The sequence below is a fragment of the Antechinus flavipes genome, chromosome 2, assembly GCF_016432865.1.
Source record: "Antechinus flavipes isolate AdamAnt ecotype Samford, QLD, Australia chromosome 2, AdamAnt_v2, whole genome shotgun sequence".
NCBI lineage: Eukaryota > Metazoa > Chordata > Mammalia > Dasyuromorphia > Dasyuridae > Antechinus > Antechinus flavipes.
Window position 1 is genome coordinate 229,329,306 of NC_067399.1, and position 26,413 is coordinate 229,355,718.

A 26,413-nucleotide genomic window follows, 5' to 3' on the forward strand; every position below is an offset into this window, starting at 1 on the left:
ATGCTGCTATCACTTGAGGCTCCTAAATAGGTAGGGAAGGTAGGCACATTTTTCTAAATTTTGGGTTTCTGATGCTGATCCCTGCCCCTTTAGAGAAAGTAAAATGATAATGTCACCACATTTTTTGAAAGTGACAACATTATTTGTTCATATATTTGAACAGCTACATATATCTTTTTTTTTAATTTTGTATTTTTTGTACTTTTATTTTTATAAAAGATTTTTATAAGCTTTATTTATAAAAGCTTATAAAAACTTATTATATAAAGCTTTTTATTTTCAAAACATATGCATTTTTGACAACATTGACCCTTGCATAACCTTGTGTTTCAGATTTTCCCTTCCTTTCCCCCATCTCTTCACCTAGATGGCAAGCAATTCAATATATGTTAAACATAATAAAATATATGTTAAATCCAATATATATAAACATTTATACAATTCTCTTGATGCACAAGAGAAATTAGATCAAAAAAAGAAAGTAAATGAGTAAGAAAACAAAATGCTACTGAACAAACAACAAAAAGAGTGAGAATGTTATGTTGTGATCTACATGCAGTTCCTACAATCCTCTCTTTTTGGGTGTAGATGAGCAGCCACGTATATCAATACAAGTTGAAAATTCAAGGAAACCTTTTTTTTTTTTTTTTTTAAGAAAATGAGAACTTCAAATCCTACTTCTGACACTACTTACATGACTTTGAACAAGTAACTTAAATTCCTTGGGTCTCAGTTTTCTCAAATTTAAAAAGAAGGATTTGGATTAGAGGGCCTCTGAGGCCCCTTTTGGTTCTATTATCTGTGATGATATTATGATTCATGATTCTGTGAATTTTAGAATTAACCATTCTCGCTCAACTGCCTACTCTCCACCTTCTTATTACCTCCCTCCCCCAACATGTAACACTACCTCTTTTATGTTCCAGAAATTCTTCCATAATTTCCATCATCGGTATCCCCAAGACTTTTTTGAAGAAATCCTCTCAATCCGGGTGAGAAAGCCAATTAGTTTTCCTTAACCTCCAGCATTATTACCCTCTTCGATGGTGTGGGGAATGACTTCCCATCATACCTCATTCCTGAACAAACTGTCATCCTCCCTTCTTACTTTTCTGGGGGTCACTCTCAGAAATTAACTTATCCAAGGTTGTCTGTGATTTCATCAAATAACTAAGTTACACAATGGATAGAGTTCATATTCAATCTCACACATTTACTAGCTCTATAACTAACTCTGTAACTTCTGTAACTTAACATCTGTTTGCTTCAATTTCCTGCATGATGATAATAGTATCTACCTTCCAGAGTTGTTGGGAAGATCAAATGAGGAATGATGATAATAATAATATCTAACTTCTAGAGTTGTTGGAAAGATCAAATGACATAATATATATAAAATGCTTAGCACAGTGACTGGCAAATAGTAGGTGTTTAATAAAAGTTTGTGCTTTCTCCTTCATTCACCTGATCGTCTAGACTCATATACCATGAACTTGATCCAATGTTCTGGGATCTTGACACAGATCCATGTTCCCTGGTCAAAGAGGATCTAGTAATATTGGAGAAAAAGAAGGGAGAAGAGAAGGAGAAAGAAGAAAGCATTTATTAAACTATTAATTATTAAATTAATTATATGTTATATAAATTTTAATATATATAAATTATATGAATTAATTATAAAATAAATTATTAAACATTTATGTGTTGGGCACTGTGCCAAGTGCTTTATAAATATCTCATTTTAGTCAACAAAAATTCTTCTGCCTCATTAAGGCATAGAAGTCACCAATGCCTGGATTTTGGAAGGCACAAGTCAAGCTGGAAAATTGTGACTCCAATAATTAGCTCAATATGTCTCTTGTCTAAGGTTAGCCACTATTTAAAAAGCTTTCTTGTTTATATCTCATGAAATCCCACCCCAAGTATAGAGAGACTCCTGCAATCTGCATCAGTGAAGGAAGCATCTGCATTGATGAAATAATGGATCTTCAAATAATTTGAAACATAAGAATGCATTTGTTAAATGACCTGCATCTTGGTATAATAGATGAAGAGCTGGTCTAGATTCAAGTCTTACCTCTGGCAAATACTGTCTGGGGAAATCAATTGACTTTTTACTAGCATAGGCAACTTTCTATAAGTTGCAGAGTAGATACTTATTTGCCTTGGAGGAAAGAATTCCTTATGAACCCTAATGGTTTGGGCACTCTTCTCCCAATTATGCTAAATACCCAGGTCTGTGCTAAGTATTAGAGGATCCCAAAAGAAATGACAAGTATTGATTGAATATCTCCTATACATCTAGATAGATAGATACAGGTAGGTCTACCTATGCTGAATAAAAGACACAGACCTTATTCTTTTAAGAATAAGTCAACTTCCAGTGACAAAAGTCCCTCTACCAGAGCATACCAGCAAAAATAGCATGTTTCAATCCATATTCAGTATCCAGAATTTGAAGTCTTTCAGAGCTACTTAAGATTATAGGAGGTTACATGACCTGCTCAGGGTCATCTGGGCCATGTGTATCAAAGTCAGGACTTGAGCCCAGTCTTCCAAGACCTAGTGCCTGGCACAGAATAGATAATTAATAAATACATATTGTTCTATTGATTGATCAACTGATTCCTGAATTTTGGGACCAGCTCTCTATATACTATAATTCTTTGCCTCCTTACATACTAATATAAAACAATATAATGAAGTGTTAGATTTGGGATACAAATTCCAAATATCAAAGGAATTCAAAGAAAGAAAAGATCATCAAAGAAAGGCATAAGGAGTGAGTAGTTAGGAAAGATTTTCTTTTAAGAGACATGTTGGAAAGTACTCCATACAGTCTTGAAGTTGGCACTGCAGAGAAAGAGGAAGGATGTTTTCCTGTTGTCTATGAAAAATGATCACTATCCCCACCCCCAGACCCTTCTTTCCTCCATATAAAAAAGAGCAAGGATTCTTAAATTTTTTCCTACTCTTGGCCTCTTTTCAACTGAGAATTTTTTACATGACCCCAGGTATATAGGTATATAAAATAGTTATATAAATCAAACATTTACTGATAATAAATCATAATTCCACAACCTCCCCCATTCAATTATGCAGCCCCATGGTGTCATGACTCACAGTTTAAGAATCTTTGCAACAGAAATTTACTGGGAAGAGACATGGACTAGAAGAAGAGACACTATAGAAATTAATTTTTGATGGTCATGCACTGGGTATATGACCTGAACCAGTAAGCTCTTTGCCTGAGATCTCTTGGATTTCATCCCCTTTTATAAAAAGGACAATCTTTGCCTCAGCTCTCTTGCTAAGACTAGTATAAAAATAAGACCATGAGTTTCCTATGTTCTACACTGCTTAGGTATGGTGTTTAGAATACAGCTTCTCTGAATGCTTAATCTTTTCTCTGACTTTCCCCTACCTCTTCTCTTCCAAAATTCCTATTTCTTATACCCCATAGCCATTTCTTATGTCCTCTCCTCTGACCAAGAAGGAAAGGAACTCAACCCCAATCCCCCAGAGACCCAAGGCTAGAATTAAAGAATTGAGGAGCTCCTGTGCTATCCACTTCTCCCACATCCCATGCCCTTCTTGAGGACTAGATAATTTACAAAGAATTTGAATCTTTCTGGAAACTTCTTCCACAGGTGGTAGACTCCAAAGCAAGGAGAGCCAAATCAGAGATTGGGGGGTGCAAGGTGAGTAGCAACTGAGTTGATAGATCACAGATTCTTAAGCTTTTTTGTATGATGTACCCCTGTGGCAGTCTGGTAAAGCCTGTTGACTCCTGAGAATAATGTTTTTAAATACGTAAAATCTTAAAAGATAATAAAAGAAACCAATTTTATGGAAATGTTATTAATAAGATATGTTTTAAGTTCATAGATTCCAACCCTCTTCCAGATTAAGAATCTTTTCTCTAAGGGATAAAGGAGAAATTGCAGAAAACTATAATGATCTGGCCCAAGGCTCTGGTAGCTTAACACTCTATCTGCCCTATAATTCCCTTGTCAAATTCGTTCATTTGACATTTATTAATCACAATGTTAGTCACTTTTAGGTAATAGGAATATAAAGACAAAAATAAAACTGCCCCTGCCCTCAAACAACTGAACTTTTCCTGGTAAACCCAACTCAGGAATCATCAATTACATTGATTTCAAGCAGTCTACCTGACCCTGCTTATCATCCCTAACCAACTAACATAACAATCCCTCCAAGCCTAGAAGGAGGTATCTAGTTCTTTTGTAGTTGTACCTTTTTAAAAAAAAATACAATAAAACTAGAGAAAGTGCCCATTAAAGCAAATAAAACAGTGAACAAATGAAGAGAGGATATTTTGTTGCAATAGAACACACTAAAGAGATTAGGAATCTTCAATCAAGAAAGGAGAAGGCTTAAGGTGAAATGGGATGAAAATCCATACAGTGATGAAGTGTTTACTATGGATTTCAAACACTATGGATTTCAAATTTAAGACTAACAAAATCAGAATGGTCATTGAAAATCAGGAAAAGAAAACTTCAAGGAAAGGGACAGTTTTCCGCCATACAGTAAGAGAATCCATTAATCACAAAAGGTAGAAAGGCTTAATTTTATTTAAAGTTTGAGAGACTGGCAGATTACAACTTCATAGCAAGTAATAAAGGCTGAAACCAAACTCACATGCAAAAGCCACAGGCTCTTCAAAAAATTTTGGAATAACATCCCATGAAAGGTCATCTTTATGATCTAAGCAGAAAGTTGAACCAAAATCCCAAGCGCCCAAATATAGAATATTCTAGGGTTGACATGAGCAATGGAATTATCAAACCAGAATGTCTAAGGGAAATTTAAGATGTTTGGGGATGCCTTTCCTAACTTTTGAGGTCCATGTAAAGGTGGACAGATACTAGCTTCCTAATATATGTCCCTCTGTGTCTCTAGCAGAGACAGAATACTAAACCAGAAAGAAAATGGCTCTGGCCCATCTCATGAAGTTAATGTGTTCTAATAGTCTTTATCTTAGAAGGAAATGAACTCAAATCCAAAATCCCTTCACAAAGTTTACCTTGACAACCAACTTCTGCCATATTCATCCTTATACATATGAGCCTTCAGTGATGAATAGATTCTCTCTCTGGTGATAATGGGGAAAACCCCTCCTTATCTAGTTAGGGCTCTACCTAGAGACAGGACTCTTTTTAGATGATATGATGATATAACTAGAGATTTATCTAAAAACTTATTTGAAACAATTGCTTTAGAAAAGTTGCAGAATATAAAAGAAACCAATCACAAATCATGAACTTTTCTATATATGACTGACAAAGTCCAGCAGCAAGAGAGAGAGAAATTCCATTTAAAATAACTGTAGACAAAATATTTGGGTATCTACCTGCCAAGACAAACCCATGAGCTATATGAGTACAATTAAAATAGAGAGTGAAGTCCCTAATTTGTCTCTTTTGTTTCTTTAGATAGATATTTGGATCATCTACCAATCTCCAGGTAGGTGATGATTACTATGGTTGTTATGAAAAAAAGTGAATCTATGAGTCAAAATATCTAGAAATCAATCAGTTAATCAACAAGCATTTATTAAGCATCTATTATGTGTCAAGACATTGTGATAAGGGTTGGGAACACAGAAGCTTAGGAGAAATATCCCATGTCTTTAAGGAGCTTAGATTCCAATGGAGAAGACATAATTCACACATGTTTAGTTTAATCCCTTAGACTAGGAATAATGTAGAAGATTCCACATAACATTTCCAGTACCTTTTCTCCAAATAGGGTCTCCACCTTAGACAAAAATCATAAACTGTCCAAATTTCTCTGTTATAGGTCAAATTTAGGCTGAGATTGGAGGTGGAGGGATAAGGAGAGACAAGGTTCAATTGGAATTAGATGATGAGAATTGAGTTCTACTAGCATTGTAACTTTGCAGCTAAAGATTGGATGGTATTTAAGGATTATGTAATTATTTTTGTCATTTCATCTTAAGTGTTTGGATTCAGCCTGTGTCAGTAATCAATATAAATAACCTTCAATCCTAGAAAGTTAATATAATGTTCTATTTCCTACAAGCTTTCCTTGGAGGGGCCATCTTAGTAGAATATCTTGCCTGAAGGGACCACCATTAATGGTTTCTCTTTTCTTCCAAGTTTTAGGAAGAAGCTAATACTGTAACTCAATTAGAACCAGAAAGAAATTAGACCTACACCAATATACCCAGACTGGCTTCCAAGGGAGAAATGGGAGAGCCCTGAAACTTGTCAATAGAAGCATATTCCTCTCTCTCCACACAGGACACACACTCATGAGGAAATGGCTAGGCCTCTGTCATTCTAATAAACCCTACTTGGGGATCAGAGGCTACCTGAAGGTCACCGTTTCTGTCCTCGGTGCTGGAGACGAAGCTCCGGTGAGACTATGCACCCAGATTGGCCAGGGCCACTTTCTGCAGTACATCTGTGGGGCCTTGGTTTGACTCATTCAGTCCTCTTCCACACAGGAGATGGCATTAGGGGATGGAGGTCCATGAGTGGGAGGGTAGAGGTCAGTGTCTCCTGGCTTCAACCCAGACTTTTGAGGAGACCCTGTCTCCATCAATTCAATGATCTTTCCAGGTGGATCATGGACATCTGCATGAGACTGGTGAAATGGAGAAGAATCTCTTTATGTCAGCCATAGTCCCTATCCAATTAGCTACTTTTTGTTTCTATATCTATTCTGCTGAAGACCTGCACTTCAGTAAAACCAGTAAAGTTCTTCATTATCTGCTTGATTCCCAATACTTCATCTTATTACCATAGTCCTACATCCCAACTATGATTTTGTCATTGAACCTTAGAATAAGAAAGTTGTCAAGGGAGAACTTTCCCATAAATCTTTGTTTAGATTTTTATGTGACTTTCTTAGATGGCTCCCCCTTCCTAGGTCTGCCCTGGGCTTTTTAGTTCAGGGAACATCCCAAGATATTTTCTCTTCCCTGTTGTTTTTCCTGTTTATCCCATTTGGGGGGAAGAATTATCCCCAGGGAGGATAGTGCCTGCTTGGAAAATCCTAATGTATCACATTAAAGAATGTAAAAGTTCTCTTACTACCCCATTTCTTGCTCCTCAGAAACTACTGTGACTTCTAGGATTTTTTCCCGTGTGGTCAAGGAGAAAAAGAGCTCAATGAATCCTATGCTGGAGGTGGAAATAGCAGGGAAAATAGTAAGTGAAAAATAGGTTCTGAGGGGAAGGTGATATCTATATTCTCACTTTAAGTGGTGGGGAATAGCATAGTATAGCAGAAAAAGACATAGACAAGATAACAGGAGATTCAGATTTTTCCTATATTTTCTCCTTAACAACTTTGTAACCTTCAGAAAAATCACTTAAACTGTTTGGGGCTCAGTTTCTTCCTCTATAAAATGTAGGCATTAGACTAGACAGTATCTAAGGAGCCTTTGAATATTATGATTGTTTTTTAAAATAAGCTCTCATCCCCTTTAGTTATTTGCTTTTTGAAACTATGAGTTCAGGCAGCTAGATGGCACAGTAGATAGAGCACCAGCCCTGAAATCAGGAGGACCTAATCTGATCCCAGACACATAACACTTCTTGGTCGTGTGACCCTGGGCAAGTCACTTAACCCCAATTGCCTCAACAACAACAACAACAACAAAATAATAATCCTGATGAAATTTAAATAAGTTCTGATACTTTTTTTCTCCCCAAAGCCAGTTGTTAAACATTTATTAGTAGGAGAAGAGGGGAGAGGGGGACGCCTCCTCAAGGAAAGATTGAAACCACTGTGTTTAGAGATGTTTGATTTATGATTATATCCCTCTCCCTGCTTGTATGACTTTGGGCATATTAACCTCCCTGTGCTTCAATTTTCTTGACTATAAAATAAGGAGGTTGAACAAGATGGAAAGAGACCCCGGAGTCTAAATTTGTGATCCAAAAACTGTTTTTCATTTTGTTTTTTTCTCCCTAGCACCTAGCCCAAGGTTTAGTATTTACCATTTACTAATTTTAATATTAATTAATTGAAATGAATAATTAGCAAAGGGCAGAGGTTCTACTTGACCTAGTGACCTAGAATTTAAACTTCCAACCCTCTGTTTAGGTTCTGGATCCTATCAACTATACACTCCAGGTGTGGAACTGAGAACCCTAGATTATATTTAAACTCCCAAGGTTCATTATCGTCACATAGACTATCCCTACCCAGTCATCACCATCTTCACCTCATGGGACTTCACCACACTGGCTTTCCCTCAGTCTTGTTAATAATAGTGAAGATCACTGTTAGAATAGTTAGGACTATTTTCCCCATATCTATTAAGAAGTGGTATGATACAGTGAACAGGGCACTGGATTTGAAGTCATGAGACTTGAATTACCACTTTGCCTCTCCAGCTTAGGTCCTGTACAGCCTCAAACAAGTTACCCAACCTCTCTGAATTGGATTATTGTTCAGTCGTTGTAGATTCTTTGTGACCCCCTTGAGGTATTCTTGGGAAAGATAGTAAATGGTTTGCCATTTCTTTCTCCTACTCATTTAACAGATGAGAAAACTGAGGCAAACAGAGTTAAGTGACTTATGTAGGAGTCACATAGATAATACATGTCTGAGGCCAGATTTGACTCAAAATTTTCCTGACTCCGGGGCTCAACACTTTATCCACTTTGCCATTTAGCTGTCCATTAAGGATAATAGAGGGTCCTAATAGTGATACCTGAGCCTAGCTTGACATTGAGACAAATACATCAAGAAGCCTAGAAAAGGAAGGTTCAGGATACAGTAGATACAACTCCCTAGAGTTGGGAGGATCTGAGTTCAAAGTAGACCCTTGATGCTTGAGCAAGTTATTTAATCTGGATTGCCTTGCCAAAAAAAGAAAGAAAAGGTTCCTTGAAGTAGTCAGTGACAGATTGGAAGGGGAAGTGAGGAAAGGGAATAACCCACAACAGGAGGATGAAATGTTACAATAACTAATTCTATCACTGAATATCTCCCAGCTCAAAACTAATCCGAAGCTCCAAACGGAGAGTCCCAGATGGGACGAAACTCTGATCTTCTCTGTTCAGGTAAAGTATCTGGTTCTTTCCCTGCACAAGACACCCTCCTCCTCCCCATCCATGCATGCTGCCCTGGAAATAGAACCAGAAGAGATATTTAGCAGTTGGCTCTTTCTTCACATGGGCCTCAGAGTGAAAGGAGTGGAAAAGGAAATAAAGGTAGAGATTAGGGGTTCTGACTAAAAGAATGCAAGAGTAAGACCTCACTGTCAAGAAGGAATTATTCTGGTCTTTTGGCAAATAACTAAAACTTATCCTTTACAACTTTCTCTTCTCAAATCCATTTTGTTGAAAGTCTTTAAGATAATTTAAATACTCCTCTGACTTCTTGAACAAAATGATCACAACATAAGTTTGCCTTCCCCCTCAAATACTTAATAGTATTTTATTCTTTCTGGTTATATGTAAAGATAGTTTTCAAATTCACTTTTAGAAGATTTTAAGTTCTGAATTTTTTTCTCTCTCCCTCAAGCTTGCCTTTTAATCAAGGCCAAACTTAATTAGTAGTCATGGTCATACAGTGATAATAATGCTCCAAATAGAAAAATTGTAGGCCCTATAGCTCAATTGACTCCATGATAGTGCAATTTATAAGTACTTGAGTCTGTTCTTTAAAATTTCTGTGTTCCCTGTCAGCTATCACTTCTTGCTTTTGTAAATGTTTCGAATTTTACATTTCACCAGCCCCTCTATTAATTTGTTGCTTCCCATCTAAAATTGGAAAACCAGAAAAATCAAACTTGTTAGAATATCTCTGGAATAAGAACAACCAGTCCTAAAAAAAATGCTCTTGTTTGAGCTTTGTAACAATGAAAGCTCAGAGTTCTCATTTGCTTACTTCAGTTGAAATTTAGCAAATATTTATTAAGCCTTAATTACACACAAACTACTGTGCTAACAACAAAGTTAGCTAAGTCAGAACCCCTTGGCTTCATTCAATCTAATATCATTAAAAAGATGGGGAAGAGAAAGCAAGTCAATGACTGGAATAGAGAAGGAATTCTTAGATAATCGAGAGCCATGAAATTTCAATAGAGCCCATTGAGTTTGATTATAAGGTTATAGGAGATCTTAGCAAAGGGCATTTCAAGATTAGGATGAGGATGGAAGCCAAACTACATGGAGATGAAGAACAAGTGGTTGGTGAAAAAAATGAAGATTAACAATTAGACCATCCCTTCCAGAGGAAGAACTATAATTAAGAAGCTAGCAGTACTGGAGGAAATTTTTAGAATGGGAAGACATCTGAATGTATGCAGGCAAAGAGGAAGAAGTCAAGGGTAAAATGTAAGCAGAAGGAAATGAAACCAAGAGTACAAGGGATAGAAAAGCATCCAAATTACTGGTTAATTAATGCTGATGCTTTGTATACCATAAGCTACATCAGGAGTTGAACCATTAGGCTTTTGTAAAGCTTAGTCTGTATCCCAAGATGAGAGAATTACAGGATTGGAAGGATGCTCAGCAGCCATTTAGTTGAATACTTATCTGAGAAAGAATTCTCTCTCTAACATAATCAAGTGGTCATCCAACTTTTGAATACCTCAGAAAGAAGAGCAATTCCTTGCCTCCCAAGGCAGTCCATGGCACAAAACTTCATGAGGGTAAGGACTACATTATATCTAAAATGTATCTCCCTCAGTGCCTATGATAGTACTCTGCACACAGTAGGTGTTTAAAATTGGAATCCAATTCATTTGAACTAATGTATTGTCCTTAGTATTGATTAATTCACCAAGGCACCACAGGGGATTGGAAATCCTGAAAATTTGAGCACGTTACCCATTATTATTCCAAACTTCCCATTGCAGTTGCCCTGCATGACTAACCACATCAAGCTGAGGGTTCTTGACTGGTAAGTATCTGTAGCATAACCAAAATATCTATTTGTCATTCCCAGTACACAACATTCCATCTCTCAATTCAGTGCTTCTGCCCATGTTTGAAATACTCTACATTGCCATCTTTGTCTCTTAGAATTTCTAGTTTCCTTCAGGTCTCAATCTCCATGGGCACCTCCTTTGTGAAAATAATCTTGATTTTTTTTCCAGCCAGTAATGCTCCCCAATAAAAAAAGTGGTCTTGGATTTATTTTGTGTATTTTTGAAATTTATTCATCCGTATATATGTTGTTTCTCACCCCAGTCCCTAGTAAAATGAAAGCTCCTTGAGGGCAGATTTCTGTCTTTTTATCCCCAGCATCTAACACAATGTCTGGTACATAGTAGTTGCTTGTTAAATGAATGAATGAATTTGAGACTGAAGTTCATCCAGGATGAAGTGAGAGATGAAAAGAGGGTCTGTTAGAGCTCAGCTGGAACTATGTTCATTCTCAGGGACAAAAGAAAACACAATGAAGTGATTGGGACAGCCAGTTTGAATATCACACATCTCTGTTCTACTGGAGCTCTTACTAAAGGTAATCCTAGTAGAGCCCTCTACTTTCTTAACTTCCCACCCTCCATTCAATCCAATGACACTTCCTCTCCCTTTGTTCTCAGGAGAATTCTCAGGTTTCTTGCCCTGTTTTGGCCCTAGCTATCTCATTCTTCATGGGGGAGAGAAGGCATTATCCTGGAACTTCTCTGATGAAGAACCCGTGAGTCCATTTTTAGAGAACTATGGTAGGGAATAACCCTCAACCCTTAGACCATCAGTAAGAGATACTGAAAGATGCAGAAACATGCTACTGCATCTCCTTTACTATCATCCTGGCATTAGAAGCAGTTTATCTGCTGAAGCCCTAGACCCTTCTTCGAGTCCTGTGTCTACTAGCATCCAGAATTACCTTCTGAGGGTGGGGAATCAATTACACTATGCATTTCTTAGATCACCTCTGGGTAAGAAATAACTGGGATACTGAGTCTGCACTAAGGGAGTTTTTATTATTATTTTTTAATAGCCTTCCACCTTTTCTTCACTCTACCTCTCTCAACTTTGTCTTAGTTCCTTCTTGACTCAACTGAGGAAGGCTTAATTTATCAAGGTAGAGTCTTAATGGAACTAGTCTGTGGAATACAAGATAAGAAAGCAAAAGCACTTCCCCCTAGGACTTTGGCGGGCTTCATAGAGGTAACACTTGTCTCCTGCTTTTTACTGGCTGTTCTTCATACCAAGAATGCTCTTCTTCAGACCTTTATCTCTTAGAATTTCTAGGTCCTTTAAAACTCAAGTAAAGCACCACATTCTATAGTACAAATTGCCAGCTCTCCCCAATTGTTAGTTCCTTCCCTCCCACCTTTAGGAACAGCTTCATGTAGAAGCTAGCCCTTAAGGTGAGCTTTGAATCGATCCCTTTTGATACTAGGAATTCTAAGAGCCAAAGATAAAAGGGAGTGAGTACATTTCTGTTTTGGGAACAGATGTGCAAATTTAGGGTTCTGAAGGTCATTTCACAGCATAGCAAATAGACTTAATTTGATTAAGATCATAGAGTATATGAAGAGGAGTGATCTACAATATGTAAAGGTGAATTTGAGTCTAGGTAAAGCACTTTAAATGTCCAGTTGATGAATTTTTATTTGATCCTGAATCAATAGTTGAATGAATCAGAACTTTTTGAGCAGGGAGTGACAGCTGTGTAGAGGAGTATGGATTAGAGAAGGGAGACACTGGAGACAAAAAGACCAATTAAAATACCGTTTTGATCATTTAGGTAAGAGGTGAATATGAAATTAAATGAAAGACAAAAGAATGTGTGTTTAATCCATTTGTCAATAGGAATCCATTGTAGGCTTTTGAAGAAGGGTAATACATGATGAAAATAATATTTTAGACTATCTAAAGAGAGTTCAGGATGACTCCTGTGGGAGGCAAACTATGCCCCAGTAACTCTTCATGGGCATCGCATCCTTGTCTCTCTGCTTTCCTTCCCCTTAGTCTTTCGATTCCCTTGCTTAACTGATTTGGGGTGTGGGAGTGATATGTGTTTCATTAAACAGAATGAACTGAACCAACAAAACTATGGACTGTGTATCATCTTCCTCTCCTCTACCATGATGCCAGCCTTTAAGAGCCAGATTCACTTCGAGGTCACCCTTGGCCACTATGGTAGCAAAATGGACCTGAATTACAAGCCGCTGACCTCTACCACCCAGTACAGCCAAGCAGTGGTTGACGGTAAATAGCCCAGTTCCATTCTCTTCTGTTCCTTTGATCCATGCCCTAAATGTTCCACTCTTCCATCTTTGCTAGTCTAACTAACTCATTCTCCACCTGGCACCTTGCATATGTTTCCCAAACTCTTCCCTAGCTCCTCCTCACTACTCTATCTCTTTTCATTCCCATTTGTTTCTCCTTATTTCCTATGTACCCCACCCCCCTTCATTCTGAGGGGAGGTGTGAAATTGTGTGTTTAATCTGTAAAATTAACACTCTAAAATTGTGTAAAGAAGGGAGATTGGAGTCTCAGGCCCTCCTGGGAAGCATATTCCCAGACAAGTTTAGTGGTGTCATCCAACTGAGCCATTTCTAAGGCAAATTATCTCCATTAATAGCCGGATCTCCATTCAAATTCAGGCTGAAAAAGCCTTCAAAGCAATTTCTTTTGGGAGATCCTGGTCTGATCAGCTCAAGCTACCCCACCCCTCCCCTTTCCCCCCAACTCCCATCTCACCCTACCTCCACCAAGATCTATTCATATAATAGTTTTCTGTTTGCTCATTTCTTTGCAGAATGTCCAAAGCAGGACTATGTCTTGTTCCTTGGTATAGCTGCCTGTCAGGACCCTGCCCACTGAGAAGACATTCTCTTCTTAACACCAGCTTCCATTTCCCTAATCGGACTTTACCACTGTGAAGTCAGTCTCTTAGCAAAGCTGACTTCTCATCCAACAATAAATTTCCATTTTTGCCACCTAAAACTCTTCTGGTTCATGAACCTGCACCTCCAACCAAAAGGGGATTTTCACAACTCTCTGACTGTCACTAGAACCCAATCAATTCCTTCTACTCCAAGTTCTAAATCTGTCTCCATCCTTCTCCCCCAAATCTGGAGCTAAAAACACCAAGCATTTCAATTTTTTTTTTTTTGACTCATGAATCCTCCAGTATTTATTGTTAGCTTTTTAAAACAAATGCAGTGCTATCATGGTCATGCCTTCTTCAGACATTATCAAGGAAACTAGAATACTGGAGATGGATTCCTTCTGGTCTTTGGACAGATGTCTCCTAACATCCTTTTAAAACTATTTTTTTGTCCTAACATCTAGACTGTTGGAGGATACTAAATGTGATTCATGGACCAACCTCTCTTCACTTTTGGACTTGTGAAAACAAGAAAAAGGATTGCTTAATAATGACAATGATGAGAAAGATAAGAATTGTGAAAGACATTTTGGTGGTAGGATTGACAGGACATGTTCCATTGGATATAAGAAATAAAGGAAAGGGAAAAGCCAAAGATAAAAAAGATCAACCAATAGTAAGAATTTATTAAACACCTGCTAGATGCCAGGCAGGTGGCATAGAGGATAGAGTACCAGAACTGGAGTCAGGAAGATTCAGTTTTCTGAGTTCAAATTTATTAGCTAAGTGACTGTGGGCAAGTCACTTAACCCTGTTTAACTCAAGTTTCCTCATCCGTAAAATAAGCAGAAGAAATGACACACCACTCCACTGTTTTGCCAAAGAAACTCCAAATGGGGTCATGAAGAGTTGTAAATGACTGAAACAACTCAATAAGTTTCTCAAAGTGCCAGACTCTGAGAATACACACACAAAAAAAATCTCTGCCCTTGAGGAACTCAAATTTATGAGTAGGAGAGGTATGTGTATGATAGGAACAATATATACTTAAGTATATATAGGATATATATCAAATAGAAGGGGAAAAAAAAGAAAAGGCAAATTTTAAAGGGACAGAAGTAGGAAGGGAGAGGAGGGGATCATGAAGTTGTGTTTCAGCTTGATCTGGAAGCAAACAAGGGATTCTAAGATTCAGAAATGTGAGGGAAGGCATTCCAGGAATGTGGAACAGCCAGTGCAAATGCACAGAGGCAGGAGATAAGTGTTATGTACGGGGATTTGGGATGTAAAACATTAGACTGTGAATCTAAATTTAGGAGTTTAAATCTCCTTGCATGCCCGAGAAATTTACAAGAACTGCTAACTCTTGAACCCATGCTTAAAACCCATGGCTTTCTCACTTTTAAAGGATAATAGTCATCCATTGAAGGGGAGTGTTATAAAGATTGCAAAGATAGGGTTTTAACTACTAAAATAGAAGAGTTTATACTTTATCTTTAAAGCAATGAGAAAATCACTATAACATATGAGTAGAAAAATGGCATGGTCGTTGTGCCTTAGGAAAATTACTTTGATGGCTTTGTGGAACCTCTATTAGAATGAGAGGGAAAGAATACTCTATACTGCCTACTATGTGATAGGCACCATGCTGAGCACTTTATAAATATTATCTCATATTTATGAGATAACATGCCCTGGAAGATAATTACTATTATTATCCCCATTTTAGCATTGAGAAGTTGAGACATAGAGAAATCAAGTGACTTGCAGGGGATCACACAGCCAATAAACGACTGAAGCTAGATTTGAAAAGGTCTTCCTGACTCCAAATGGGCCCTGATACTCTACCCACCTAACTGCCTGAGGAAAGATTGGAGACAAAAAGACCAAATCTGAGGTTATTGAAATAGTCCAAGGATGATAGGGTGATAAAAGCTTGGGGAGGTAAGGACTGGGTATGCCATGTACATAAAGAGGATTGAACCTGAGAGATAGTGAAGCTATAAATGTTAAGATTTGGCAACTGTGCAAGGTATGTGCAATGAGGGGAACTGAGGAGTTAAGAACAATGCCAAAGAAATTCCAATACACTTAGGATGGAAAGAGCCATCTGCATCGAGAGAGAGAGAGAGAGAGAGAGAGAGAGAGAGAGAGAGAGAGAGAGAGAATAAACTATGGAGGCTGAATGTGGAGCAAAGCATAGTATTTTCATCTTTTTGTTTGTTTTCTTTTTTTCTTTTTTTTTTTCCTTTTTGATCTGATTTTCTTGTGCAACATGATGACTATGGAAATATGTTTAGAAGAATTGCAAATGTTTAACCTATATCAGATTGCTATCTTGGAGGGAGGGAGAAAAATTTGGAACACAAAGTTGCAAAGATGAATATCGAAAATTGTCTTTGCATGTATTTAGAAAAATAAAATACTATTTAAAAAAACAAAAACAATAATGCCAAAGGTGCAGACCTGAGAGATCAGAGGGATGGACAAGTCCTCAGTAAAGCCTATGAAAGCTTGGGAAATGGGTGAATTTCTTGGAGAGAAAGTATTAAGTTGTGTGTGTTGTTTGAAATCTGTGAGATATTCAGTTTGAAACATCCAGTAGAATGTTGGTAACACAGAACTAGAACTCAAGAGAAATTAGGGCCTGAACATTTAGGTCTGGGAATAATCTGCATACCAATACTAATTAAATCCTGGGAAATTACTGAGGTTATCAGATGAAAGGAGTAATAAGGAAATAAGATCAAGGATAGAGCCTTGGTCACACCCATCGTTAGGGAATAGTATGTGGATAATAAATCAGCAAAGGAGAATAGAATAAGAAGAAATTGAAAATGGATGAGTGGGTGGTAATACCTTTAATGGGAATAGGGAATTCATAAGGAGGCATAGGTTTAGAGGAAAAGATAACTTGTTTTCCATGTGTTAAGCTTGAGGAGTCCTTGAGACTGTCCTAAGAGCAGGGATAAGAAGAGCTTCTTAAGATTACAGATTTATAGCTTTAATGAACATTAGTGGTTATCCAGTCCAATCACCTCATTTTACATATGACAAAGCTGAAACCCAAAAAGATTTATTGACTTGCCTAAACTCATACAAAATAATAAAAGCAGAATTTAACACTCCCATCCTTAGGTTCCAGAGCCAGTGTTCTTTCCAGTGAACTACTGAACCTTAAAGGTCTCTCTCCAACTGTCTCATGTTATAAATCATAGAACTGAGACCCAGGGAGATTAAGTAATTTGTTTAAGCACATAAATGCTGATGATGATGATGATAGCATTTATATAGTGCTTATTATATGTTAGGTACTCTATAAATATTATCTCATTTGATTCTCACAATAACCCTTGGAGGGAGGTGCTATTAATATCCACTTTTTACAATTGAGGACATTAAGGTAAACAGGTTAGGTGACTTATATGAGATCACACAAACTATTATGTGTCTGAGCAAGATTTAAACTCAGGTTTTCCTGACTCCAGGCCAAGCATTTATTGCACTACCTAGCTGCAAATAACAGGTCTAATATTCAAACTCAATCCTTCCGACTCCAATTCAGTACCGCTTTCTAGGCTACTGCATTCTGAAGAGCAAGAGAGAGCTCTAGACTGAAAATAATAGATTAAGGAGTTTTATATGTATGTATGTATTAAAATACATGTGTATACATATATATAGAGAGAGAGAACAAAAAAGAAATAGTTCTATTTGTATATAGTTGTAGTTGTATTTGTATAGTTATATAGGTATAGTTATATATGTGGGTATATATATTTGTTATGTGATTATATAATTTTATTTGTCTATAGTTATATGTAATTATATAAAGTTTTATTTGATATATGGTTTCATATAGTTATATTGAATGTGGATCAAAGCATAGAATTTTTACCTTTGTTGTTGTTGCTATATAGTTATATTTGTTATATAGTTATATAGTTCTATTTGTTTATAGTTCTATATAGTTGTAAATGTTATATAGATATATTTGTTATTTAGTTATATATTTGTAGTTGTTATGTTGTTATAATTATATATATTTATAAAGTTCTACTTATTCCATGGTTATATAATTCTATGTTATATAATTACAAATTGTTAGGTAGTTATATTTGTTTTGTGGTAACAGTTATATTGTTATATTGTTATATATTATATAGATATAGCTGTTATATCATCATAGTTGTTACATATACATTTATGTAAATATATTTATGTAGAGGTTATATTTGAAGGCACGGAATTGGCCTGAACCTTCAGGCCTAGAAAAATCAGAATAATTAGAAAGGTCAAAAAGCACCAGCCTCATTCTCTCTCCAAACTTTTACAATGTTTTACATCCTTGTCTTCCATCACTCTCTTTCTTGTTCTTCACATGAGCTTGAGATTTCTGCCAAGATTTGTATCATCCTATATACAGATGCTAGCATACCAGTGTTAAAGCCTAGCACACCTCAGAACTAAGTGGTTCAGGAAATGGACCACTGAGCTTGGAGTCAGAAAGGCTTGTGTTCAAATCTAGCCCCAGACATTAGAGATGACCCCAGGCAAGTCACTTAATCATTATTTGCCTCAATTTCCTCATCTGTAAAATGGGAATAATTATACTACTTACCTTACAGAGTTGCTGTGAATTTCAAATGAGATAAGTGTAAAACACTTAGTATAGTCCCTGGTACATAATAAGCACTATATAACTGTTAGCAATTATTATTAATATTTAAAATGTATTGAAATAGGCAACCATAACTATAACAAAGATCAATAATCTCTTTAGTTAAGGAACTCCCCTCTCCTCTACAGAGCTCATCCTGTCTACAATTTAAATGAATAATCCTTGATTTGAATTTGTTGAATTAGGTAAGTCTTGGAGAGTTTCCTGAAGCTCAGTTTAACTGACTTGCTCTATGGTCATTGGTTGGTATGTGTCAGAGGCAAGACTTAGGTCTGATATCAAAACTACTATGCCAAGTTGTCTCTTGTTTATCATTATTATTAAATATAATTATATTTATGTTGCTATCATTATATATTGCTATGTGCTTGTGTAATGCCTCCTATGTTGATATATTTATGTATACCTGTTTCAAGTGAGACCCTTCAGAAACCCGCTAATCTGGTTTGACTCCTCATTTCCCTTTGGTGTTTTCATCTCCCTTCCTGAGACATCAGGGAGAGCGTGATCACTTCCTTTCTGGTGTTTTCATCCCCACTTCCAGAGAAGTCAAGGAGGATATAACCACCTATGTTCTAAAACAAAAAAAAAAGGGGGGGAGGGGAGATGTAATGGGCCAGAATTCTGGAGAAATTCTTACAACAAGGTGTTAAGTCAGTGGAATTGATAAGACAATGATTATCTAGTTTAGCATGGTGATTAATAGTTCTCTAGTTCAGTACATGTACTTAATATTTAATATAGTTCTACAAGATTGACACCTATTCTACAAGATTCACACCTATGATGATGTAATTATAATAGAGTATATAAGAGCCAACATGGACTGGAGAAGAGACATTTACTCCCTCTCCCACCACCGTGGTGGCTGGCCTGTCCTCCTTCATTTCTCTACTGAAACCAAGTCCCATATGAAAGACCTCCAGAAAGCTAGCCCAGGCTCCAGGCAAGGAGACAGACTGTGAAGGAGACAATAAAGACTTTATCACCTGGCTATTCTCGTGGGTGATAACTCAGCTGAAATGAAAACTGGTCCAAGACCTCCAGAAAACCAACCAGAACATTATAGTTACTATTAGTAACATCTATGTAACATTTTAAGGCTTGCAAAATGCTTTATACATAAACATATATGTTGTTCTATTTGAGCTGTTTTAATTAGCAAATATGAAATAGTCCACACATTCTGTGATAAATCAGTGAAAGGATACCAATGCTGAATTTCCTCCATTTCTTTTGTGTGTGCCCCAGATACTTCATACCACTATGTCCCTTGGCATAATTCCAAGCCAGTAGTGACTCTGACCTCCACCTGGGAGGATGTCAGCTTCCGGATGAATTCCCTCAATGTCCTCCATGTGGCCCGGGACCGACTGGTAAGTGCCTTGGCTGAGAACACAGTGTAGGATGGAGGCAGGGAATCTATGAGACCCATGATAAGGGAGCATAACTAGAAGAAATCAGTGACCTCTCCCCTGCAGAAAAAACAAACTTCTCTTTGTGATTAAATGTTCTGGCAAAAAGCTTCTGAGCTCAGTTAGTTAGCTGCCTCACTGAAGAATAAAATAATAATGACAATTTTTATGTGACATTTTAAGGGCTGAAAATTTTTTTATGTTCATTGCCTCATTTGATTTTCACAACAACCCAGCAAAATAGAGGTGATGATGATCCTCGTTTTACAAATGAGGAAACTGAGTCTCAGAAAGGTCAAGGGACTTGCACATAATCACACAGCTAATAAGTGTCAGAGATAGGATTTAAGGGCAAGTCACCCTTAAACCATCTAGTCCCCTATCCATTATACCACACTATGTTCCATCTGAGCAAATTGGATTAAATTTGTCAGTCAAAAAATATTTATTAAATCCTTCCAGTAGGCCAGGCCAGACATCATGCTAAGTAAGCAGTGGGTATATAAAGACAAAATTAAAACCATGTAGGTTCTCGAGAAGTTTACATTTTATGGGGGAGAGAATAAGTTTACATAGAGGTATATGCAGTATATTTACAAAACAAAAATTAGAAAATCTTAAAAAGAGAAGGTGGTAACAATAAGCTGAAGAGACCAGGTAAGTCATCCTGCAGACATGAATGCTTAAGTTTATTTTGAGGGAAATCATTCCGAGAATTGGAGGTACAGAGATGAGCAAATGCTCATGGTGAACAGTTAGGGCAAAAACATGAAACATATAAATGAGCAAGGGCTGTAGAATACTCAGGAAAAGAGATAGACTTGGATTGGAGAGAATCTTGAGTTCAAATCCTGCCTTTGGCATTTATTAGCTACTTGGGCAAAAGGTTGCTTAACCACAGCGAGCCTTATTTTTTTTCACCTATAAAATGGGAATTAAAATGTCTCTCTCTAGTATTTACCTCATAGGTTGATGTGAGGTTCAAATATGATAATGTATGCAAAGTGTTTTGTAAACTTTAAAGCACTATATAAGTAGTATGTATGTATGTGTGTGTATATATATATATATATATATATATATATATATATATATATACACACACACACATACACACACACACACACACACACACATACATATACTAGATTATTATTCCTAGTTGCAATTCCTGCTGCCCAATTCAATTCAATAAGCATCTATCAAACTCCTTGTTGCTATTCAGTCATGTCCAACTCTATATGACCCCATGGACTTTGTCCATAGGTTTTCTTGGCAAAGATAACTAGGGTGATTTGCAAGTTCCTTCTCCAGTTGTCTCCATTTTATAGATGAGGAACTGAGGCAAACAGGATTAAATGACTTGCCCAGGGTTACTCAACTAGTAAATGTCTGAGGCTGGATTTGAACTCAGATCTTCCTGATTTCAGACCTGAAGCTATTATCCATTGTATCACCTAGTTGCTATACTACTGTGTCAGGGGCCCAGAATACAAAGATAAAAAGAGAGTTTCTGACTTCAAAGAATTTATGTTCTACATTTTTCCGCCACCTATGCTAAGAGGACAGAATAGGGAAGTACTATTCATGCAAGATTTGGAATATATGGTCTAAGGGAACCCTACCGTGGAGTCTTGAAGTTCCCACTAGGATTCCTGGAAATCTGAGGATTTTCAGACACTAGCTGATAATATTTTGGACAAGCTACCTCTATAGCTTTGCAATGGCTTAGTACCAACTTGATTCTATTTCTCTCTCTCTGGAGCAGAAATCAAACCTGGAGGCCATGAAGTCATTCCAGAATCCTAAGAACCCAGCTTTATCTAGAGTGTGGAAGAAATTGCTGGAGGAATTAATGGAAGATTGCAAGTAGGCAGTGTTGGGAAGGGGAGGTGAAATGAGCTGAAGGTGTGGGGCTTTGGTGAAATATCTAGAAAGTTGAGTTGTATTGGGCTATGGATGAAGCCAAAGACCTAATGTAGTAGTGTATTTGGGAACAAGAGGAACATGCCATTATGAGCTGAACTTAATCAGGAAGTCAGACTCAAAGTCAATCAATTAATCAATAAGTATTTATTAAACTTGTATTATATGTTTAGGCCCTGGGCTAAGTACTGGGGATACAAACAGTGACTGCTCTCATGAAACTTCCCTTCTAATGGGAGAGACTACATCAACGTGAATAAGATACATACAGAGTGGATAACCTTAAAGCAAATGAGATATAGACAGTCCAGAAACATGGAGATATATCTGATGTATCTGAAGAATGAAATGTCCAATATGTACTGGGGTGTATAGAAAAAGGTAATATGAAAAAAGACTAGAAAGATAATAATAGGACAGATTGTGAGAACTTTTAAATGCCAAAACAGAGGATTTCACATTTTACCCTAGAGGGCACCAGTAACTGGCCACTGAAGTTTATCAAGTAGGGGAATGGCACAATCAAATCAGTCCTCAAGTCTGATTCTTTTGGCAAAGATATTTGGGGTACAGAGTACAGATAGGAACTGATTACAGTATAGTCTAAGCAAGAGGTAATAAAAGCAGTGACTTTGTGAAATAGAGATGTAACCCAGAGAGGAGAGAGCGCTCAGGAGGAAGGGGTCAACAGTGTTCAGGGCAACAGAGATGAGAACTGCAAAAGAACTGACATCAGATGTGACAATTAAGAGATAATTGGTCAACTCTGGGCAGAGAATTTTTTAGTTGAATAATGAGACCTAAGTTGTAGAGGAGAATAAGAGAAAAAAAAAAAAATGGAGAGAAGCACCCAGTGCTGATACCTTTTTTAAAAACTTCGATCAGGAAGGGGAAGAGAGAGATAGGATGACAGATAAAAGAGATAGCAGGATCTATTGGAATTTTTTAAAAATCGATTGGGAGAAAAAGCGCATTTATAAACCATGGCAAAAAGTAAATTTAGAGGGAGACTGAAGGTTAGGTTGAGAATAAGGATGGCAGCAGTGTTTCTACTGGGCTTATACCTCAAAGAGATACTAAAGAAGGGAAAGGGACCTGTATGTGCCAAAATGTTTGTGGCAACCCTGTTTGTAGTGGCTAGAAGCTGGAAAATGAATGGATGCCCATCAATTGGAGAATGGTTGAGTAAATTGTGGTATATGAACGTTATGGAATATTATTGTTCTGTAAGAAATGACCAATAGGAGGAATACAGAGAGGGTTGGAGAGACTTATATGAACTGATGCTAAGTGAAATGAGCAGAACAGGAGATCATTATATACCTCAACAACGATACTGTTTGAGGATGTATTCTGATGGAATTGGATCTCTTCGATAAAGAGAGCTAATTCAGTTTCAATTGATCAAAGATGGGCAGAAGCAGCTAGACCCAAAGAAAGAACACTGGGAGATGAATATAAACTGCTTGCATTTTTGTTTTTCTTCCCGGATTATTTATACCCTCTGAATTCAATTCTCCCTGTGCAACAAGAAAACTGTTCGGTTCTGCACATGTATATTGTATCCAGGATATATTGTAACCTATTCAACATGTAAAGGATTGCTTGCCATCTCAGGGAGGGGATGGAGGGAAGGAGGGGGAAAATCGGAACAGAAGTGAATGCAAGGGATAATGTTGTAAAAATTTACCCTGGCATGAGTTCTATCAATAAAAAGTTATTTTAAAAAATAAATAAATAAATAGATAAAAAGAGAGAATAGGGATGATATATATTGTATTTAACATATTTAACATGTATTAGTCAACTTGCCATCTGGGAGAGGGAGTGGGGGGAAGGAGGGGAAAAATTGGAACAAAAGGTTTTGTAATTGTCAATGCTGAAAAATCACCCATGCATATATCTTGTAAATAAAAAGCTATAATAATAATAATAAATGATATTTAGAGAATAGGGATGATAACAAGCAGTCTGCTAGGGAAGACAGGAGGAGATGACAGGGGAAGAAGAGCTGGCTTTGTTAAGAAGGACCAGCTCTTCTGCAGAAGAATAAAGCTTTCAATATGACATAAGACAGGTAGGAGTCCCCATGATGGAGGTGACTTCAGAAAGCCTAGATTTAAATCTTGGCTCTATCATTTTTTGCCTATGTTACCTTTGTCTCATTTTCCTTGTTAAATGAATGGATTGAATTGAATGGCTTCTAAAGTCCCTCCCAAAATATATTTTGCATATATAATTAATATCATATTGCTTGCTTTCTCAATGGGTTGGGGAGAAAGTGAATTTGGAACTCAAAATAAAAAAAAAAACTTTAAATAAATTTATTAGAGAGAAAAAAAATTTTTTTTAAATCCTAGATTCAAAAAACATTTTTCAAGTTCCTTCCAGCTATAGATTCAGAGTATTTTGAAAGTCAAGTTGTATGATCCAGAAATAAACTTTTAAAAAAACTTCCAGCTTTTGTGGAAGTACTATGTTGCAGGCGAGGAGAGGGAAAGAATAGATGGGTGTGGATGTCAACAGTTATGCTAGCTTCTCCCTGTTGTTGTCCCTACCCCAGGAGGCCTTTGCCCCATATTTCAGACCAACTCTATTCCACAATCTTGGACCAGAATTTATGGAAACTTCGAAAACTGGTCCTTCAGGAATTGGCAGATGAAGCCATGAACAGCAATCATAAAGACACGGAAATGCTGCCTGCAGCTGAGAATTGGTTATATCGGCTCAACTCTGTGACTCTAGAGGTAGGGCATTTGCTATGTTATCCATCCTCTCATATTCCTTGGAGGGCGATAGAGGGGTAACTTGCTAGACCCCTCAATACTGCTGGTCCTTTTCTCTTTTCAGGGGATATCTCATATAAAAGTCCTTAGTCCAGAACTAAGACTCTTTCCATTGATTGGGTTTTTCCCCCCAAGGCAATTGGGGTTAAGTGGCTTGCCCAGGGTCATACAGCTAAGGAAGTGTTAAGTGTCTGAGGTCAAATTTGAACTCAGGTTCTCCTGACCTCAGCGTTGGTGCTCTATCCACTGTACCACCTAGCTGCCCCTGGTTTTTGTTTTTCAATTAAAAAAGCATTGTAAAATTTTATTAACCTGCTACTCCCTTTACTCCTTCCTTCATTGACCACATTTAAAAAAGAAAAACCCTTCAATACACAGTGTAGCAAAACAGATTCCTATATTAGTTGTGTCCAGAAATATATAATTGTCTCACTCTTCAAGTTTATCACTCTCAGGAGGGGAGTGACATGTTTCATCTTCTTGTGGACTTGTAGTTTGTCACTGCATTGGAACAGAGTTCTAAAAAGTCTTTCAAAGTTGTTTTTCTCTTTGGTGGTGGTGTCATTGTATTGAATTATTCTCCTAGTTCTCACTGTCCTCTAAATCAGCTCATAAAGCTCCTTCCAGGTTTCCTCTCAAATTATCCATTTCATTATTTTTATGGCACAATAATATTCCACTACATTCATGTATCTCAATTTATTTAGCCATTTCCCAGTAGGAAATTCCTTTGGTTTCCAATATTTGGCACCCTAAAAAAATTGTTATGAATATTTTTGTATACTTTAGATTCCTTTCTTCTTTCTTTGATTTCTTTGGGGGTAAAGGCCTAGTGGAGGTATGGTATTCTTCATTGGTACTTACTATATGTCAGGTACTATGCTAGGTAAGAGGTATAAAGGCCCTAAGTAAAAATCTTGAGGATTAAGAAGCCTAATCTCTTCTGAGTGTCTTACATGTTTTCCCAAACCCCTCTCTCTCCATTTCAATCCTTCCACCCCTTATCATCTTCCCACATCAGCCTCAATCTAGCATCCCTGACGTTGTGATCTGGCTCCTGTGCAAAGAACATCGTGTTGCCTATACCCGGGTGCCCATCAATACCATCCTGTTCTCCCAGGCTGGGCCCTTCTATGGTGGCAAATTCTGTGGCAAGGCTCAGACCCTCTTCATGAAGGTGAGAAGGACTTTGGCATCTTCCTCCAGAGACTGAGGGTAAAGAAATTTAGAGAATAGAGTCTAGAATATAGCCTATGGTATAATAATACTAATTATTAATAAATGATTTAGTATTATATAATGCCTTAAGTTTTACAAAGCACTTAATAAATATTACAAATATTATCTCATTTTATCCTAACAGCAGCCCTGGAAATTAGATGCTATTGTTATCTCTATTTTATAGGTGAGGAGGTTAAAGCAAAGTGACTTGCCAGGGATAACAAAGCTGCAAAGTATTTGAGGTTAGATCTGAATTTCTTCCTGATTCCAGGTCTAGCACTCAATTCACTGCTTCTGTTCATTATGATGATTCACAGCATCCCTGAATGTTCTCTGCCCAGCAAGCTCCTAGAGATGTATTAGAGTTGGACTGAGAACAAATCTCATTGTGTGAGCCCCTCTCCCTATGATTATGAATGGTAGGTAGGTAATTTCATCCAAAAGATCTGTCATTTTCTCCGTATGGGAATTCCCTTCAACAGATTAGACAAGTCAACTATTAAAGTCATTCTATTAAAGATAAATCCCAGAGATGCTTGAGATGTGTAGTTTAAATGATTTGTCCAAGAAGACACAG

The 26,413-nt window shown here is 37.1% G+C and overlaps 1 protein-coding gene and 1 long non-coding RNA gene across 2 annotated transcripts in view; both read left to right on the top strand.

The window, feature by feature from the left end:
- Positions 1-26,413, top strand: part of FER1L5 (fer-1 like family member 5) — a 64,222-nt gene that overhangs the window by 17,219 nt on the left and 20,590 nt on the right. Inside the window, exons 8-17 of the mRNA XM_051973601.1 lie at positions 6,190-6,469; positions 6,615-6,799; positions 10,584-10,666; positions 11,564-11,661; positions 12,009-12,134; positions 13,004-13,181; positions 19,740-19,864; positions 21,672-21,772; positions 24,393-24,576; positions 25,637-25,807. Of these exons, the coding sequence (XP_051829561.1) occupies positions 6,190-6,469; positions 6,615-6,799; positions 10,584-10,666; positions 11,564-11,661; positions 12,009-12,134; positions 13,004-13,181; positions 19,740-19,864; positions 21,672-21,772; positions 24,393-24,576; positions 25,637-25,807 (1,531 nt within the window). The remainder of the gene's footprint in view (positions 1-6,189; positions 6,470-6,614; positions 6,800-10,583; positions 10,667-11,563; positions 11,662-12,008; positions 12,135-13,003; positions 13,182-19,739; positions 19,865-21,671; positions 21,773-24,392; positions 24,577-25,636; positions 25,808-26,413) is intronic.
- Positions 925-5,492, top strand: LOC127548810 (uncharacterized). Its single transcript, XR_007950471.1, has 3 exons — positions 925-992; positions 3,651-3,701; positions 5,463-5,492. It is a non-coding gene; the product is annotated as an uncharacterized LOC127548810 (long non-coding RNA).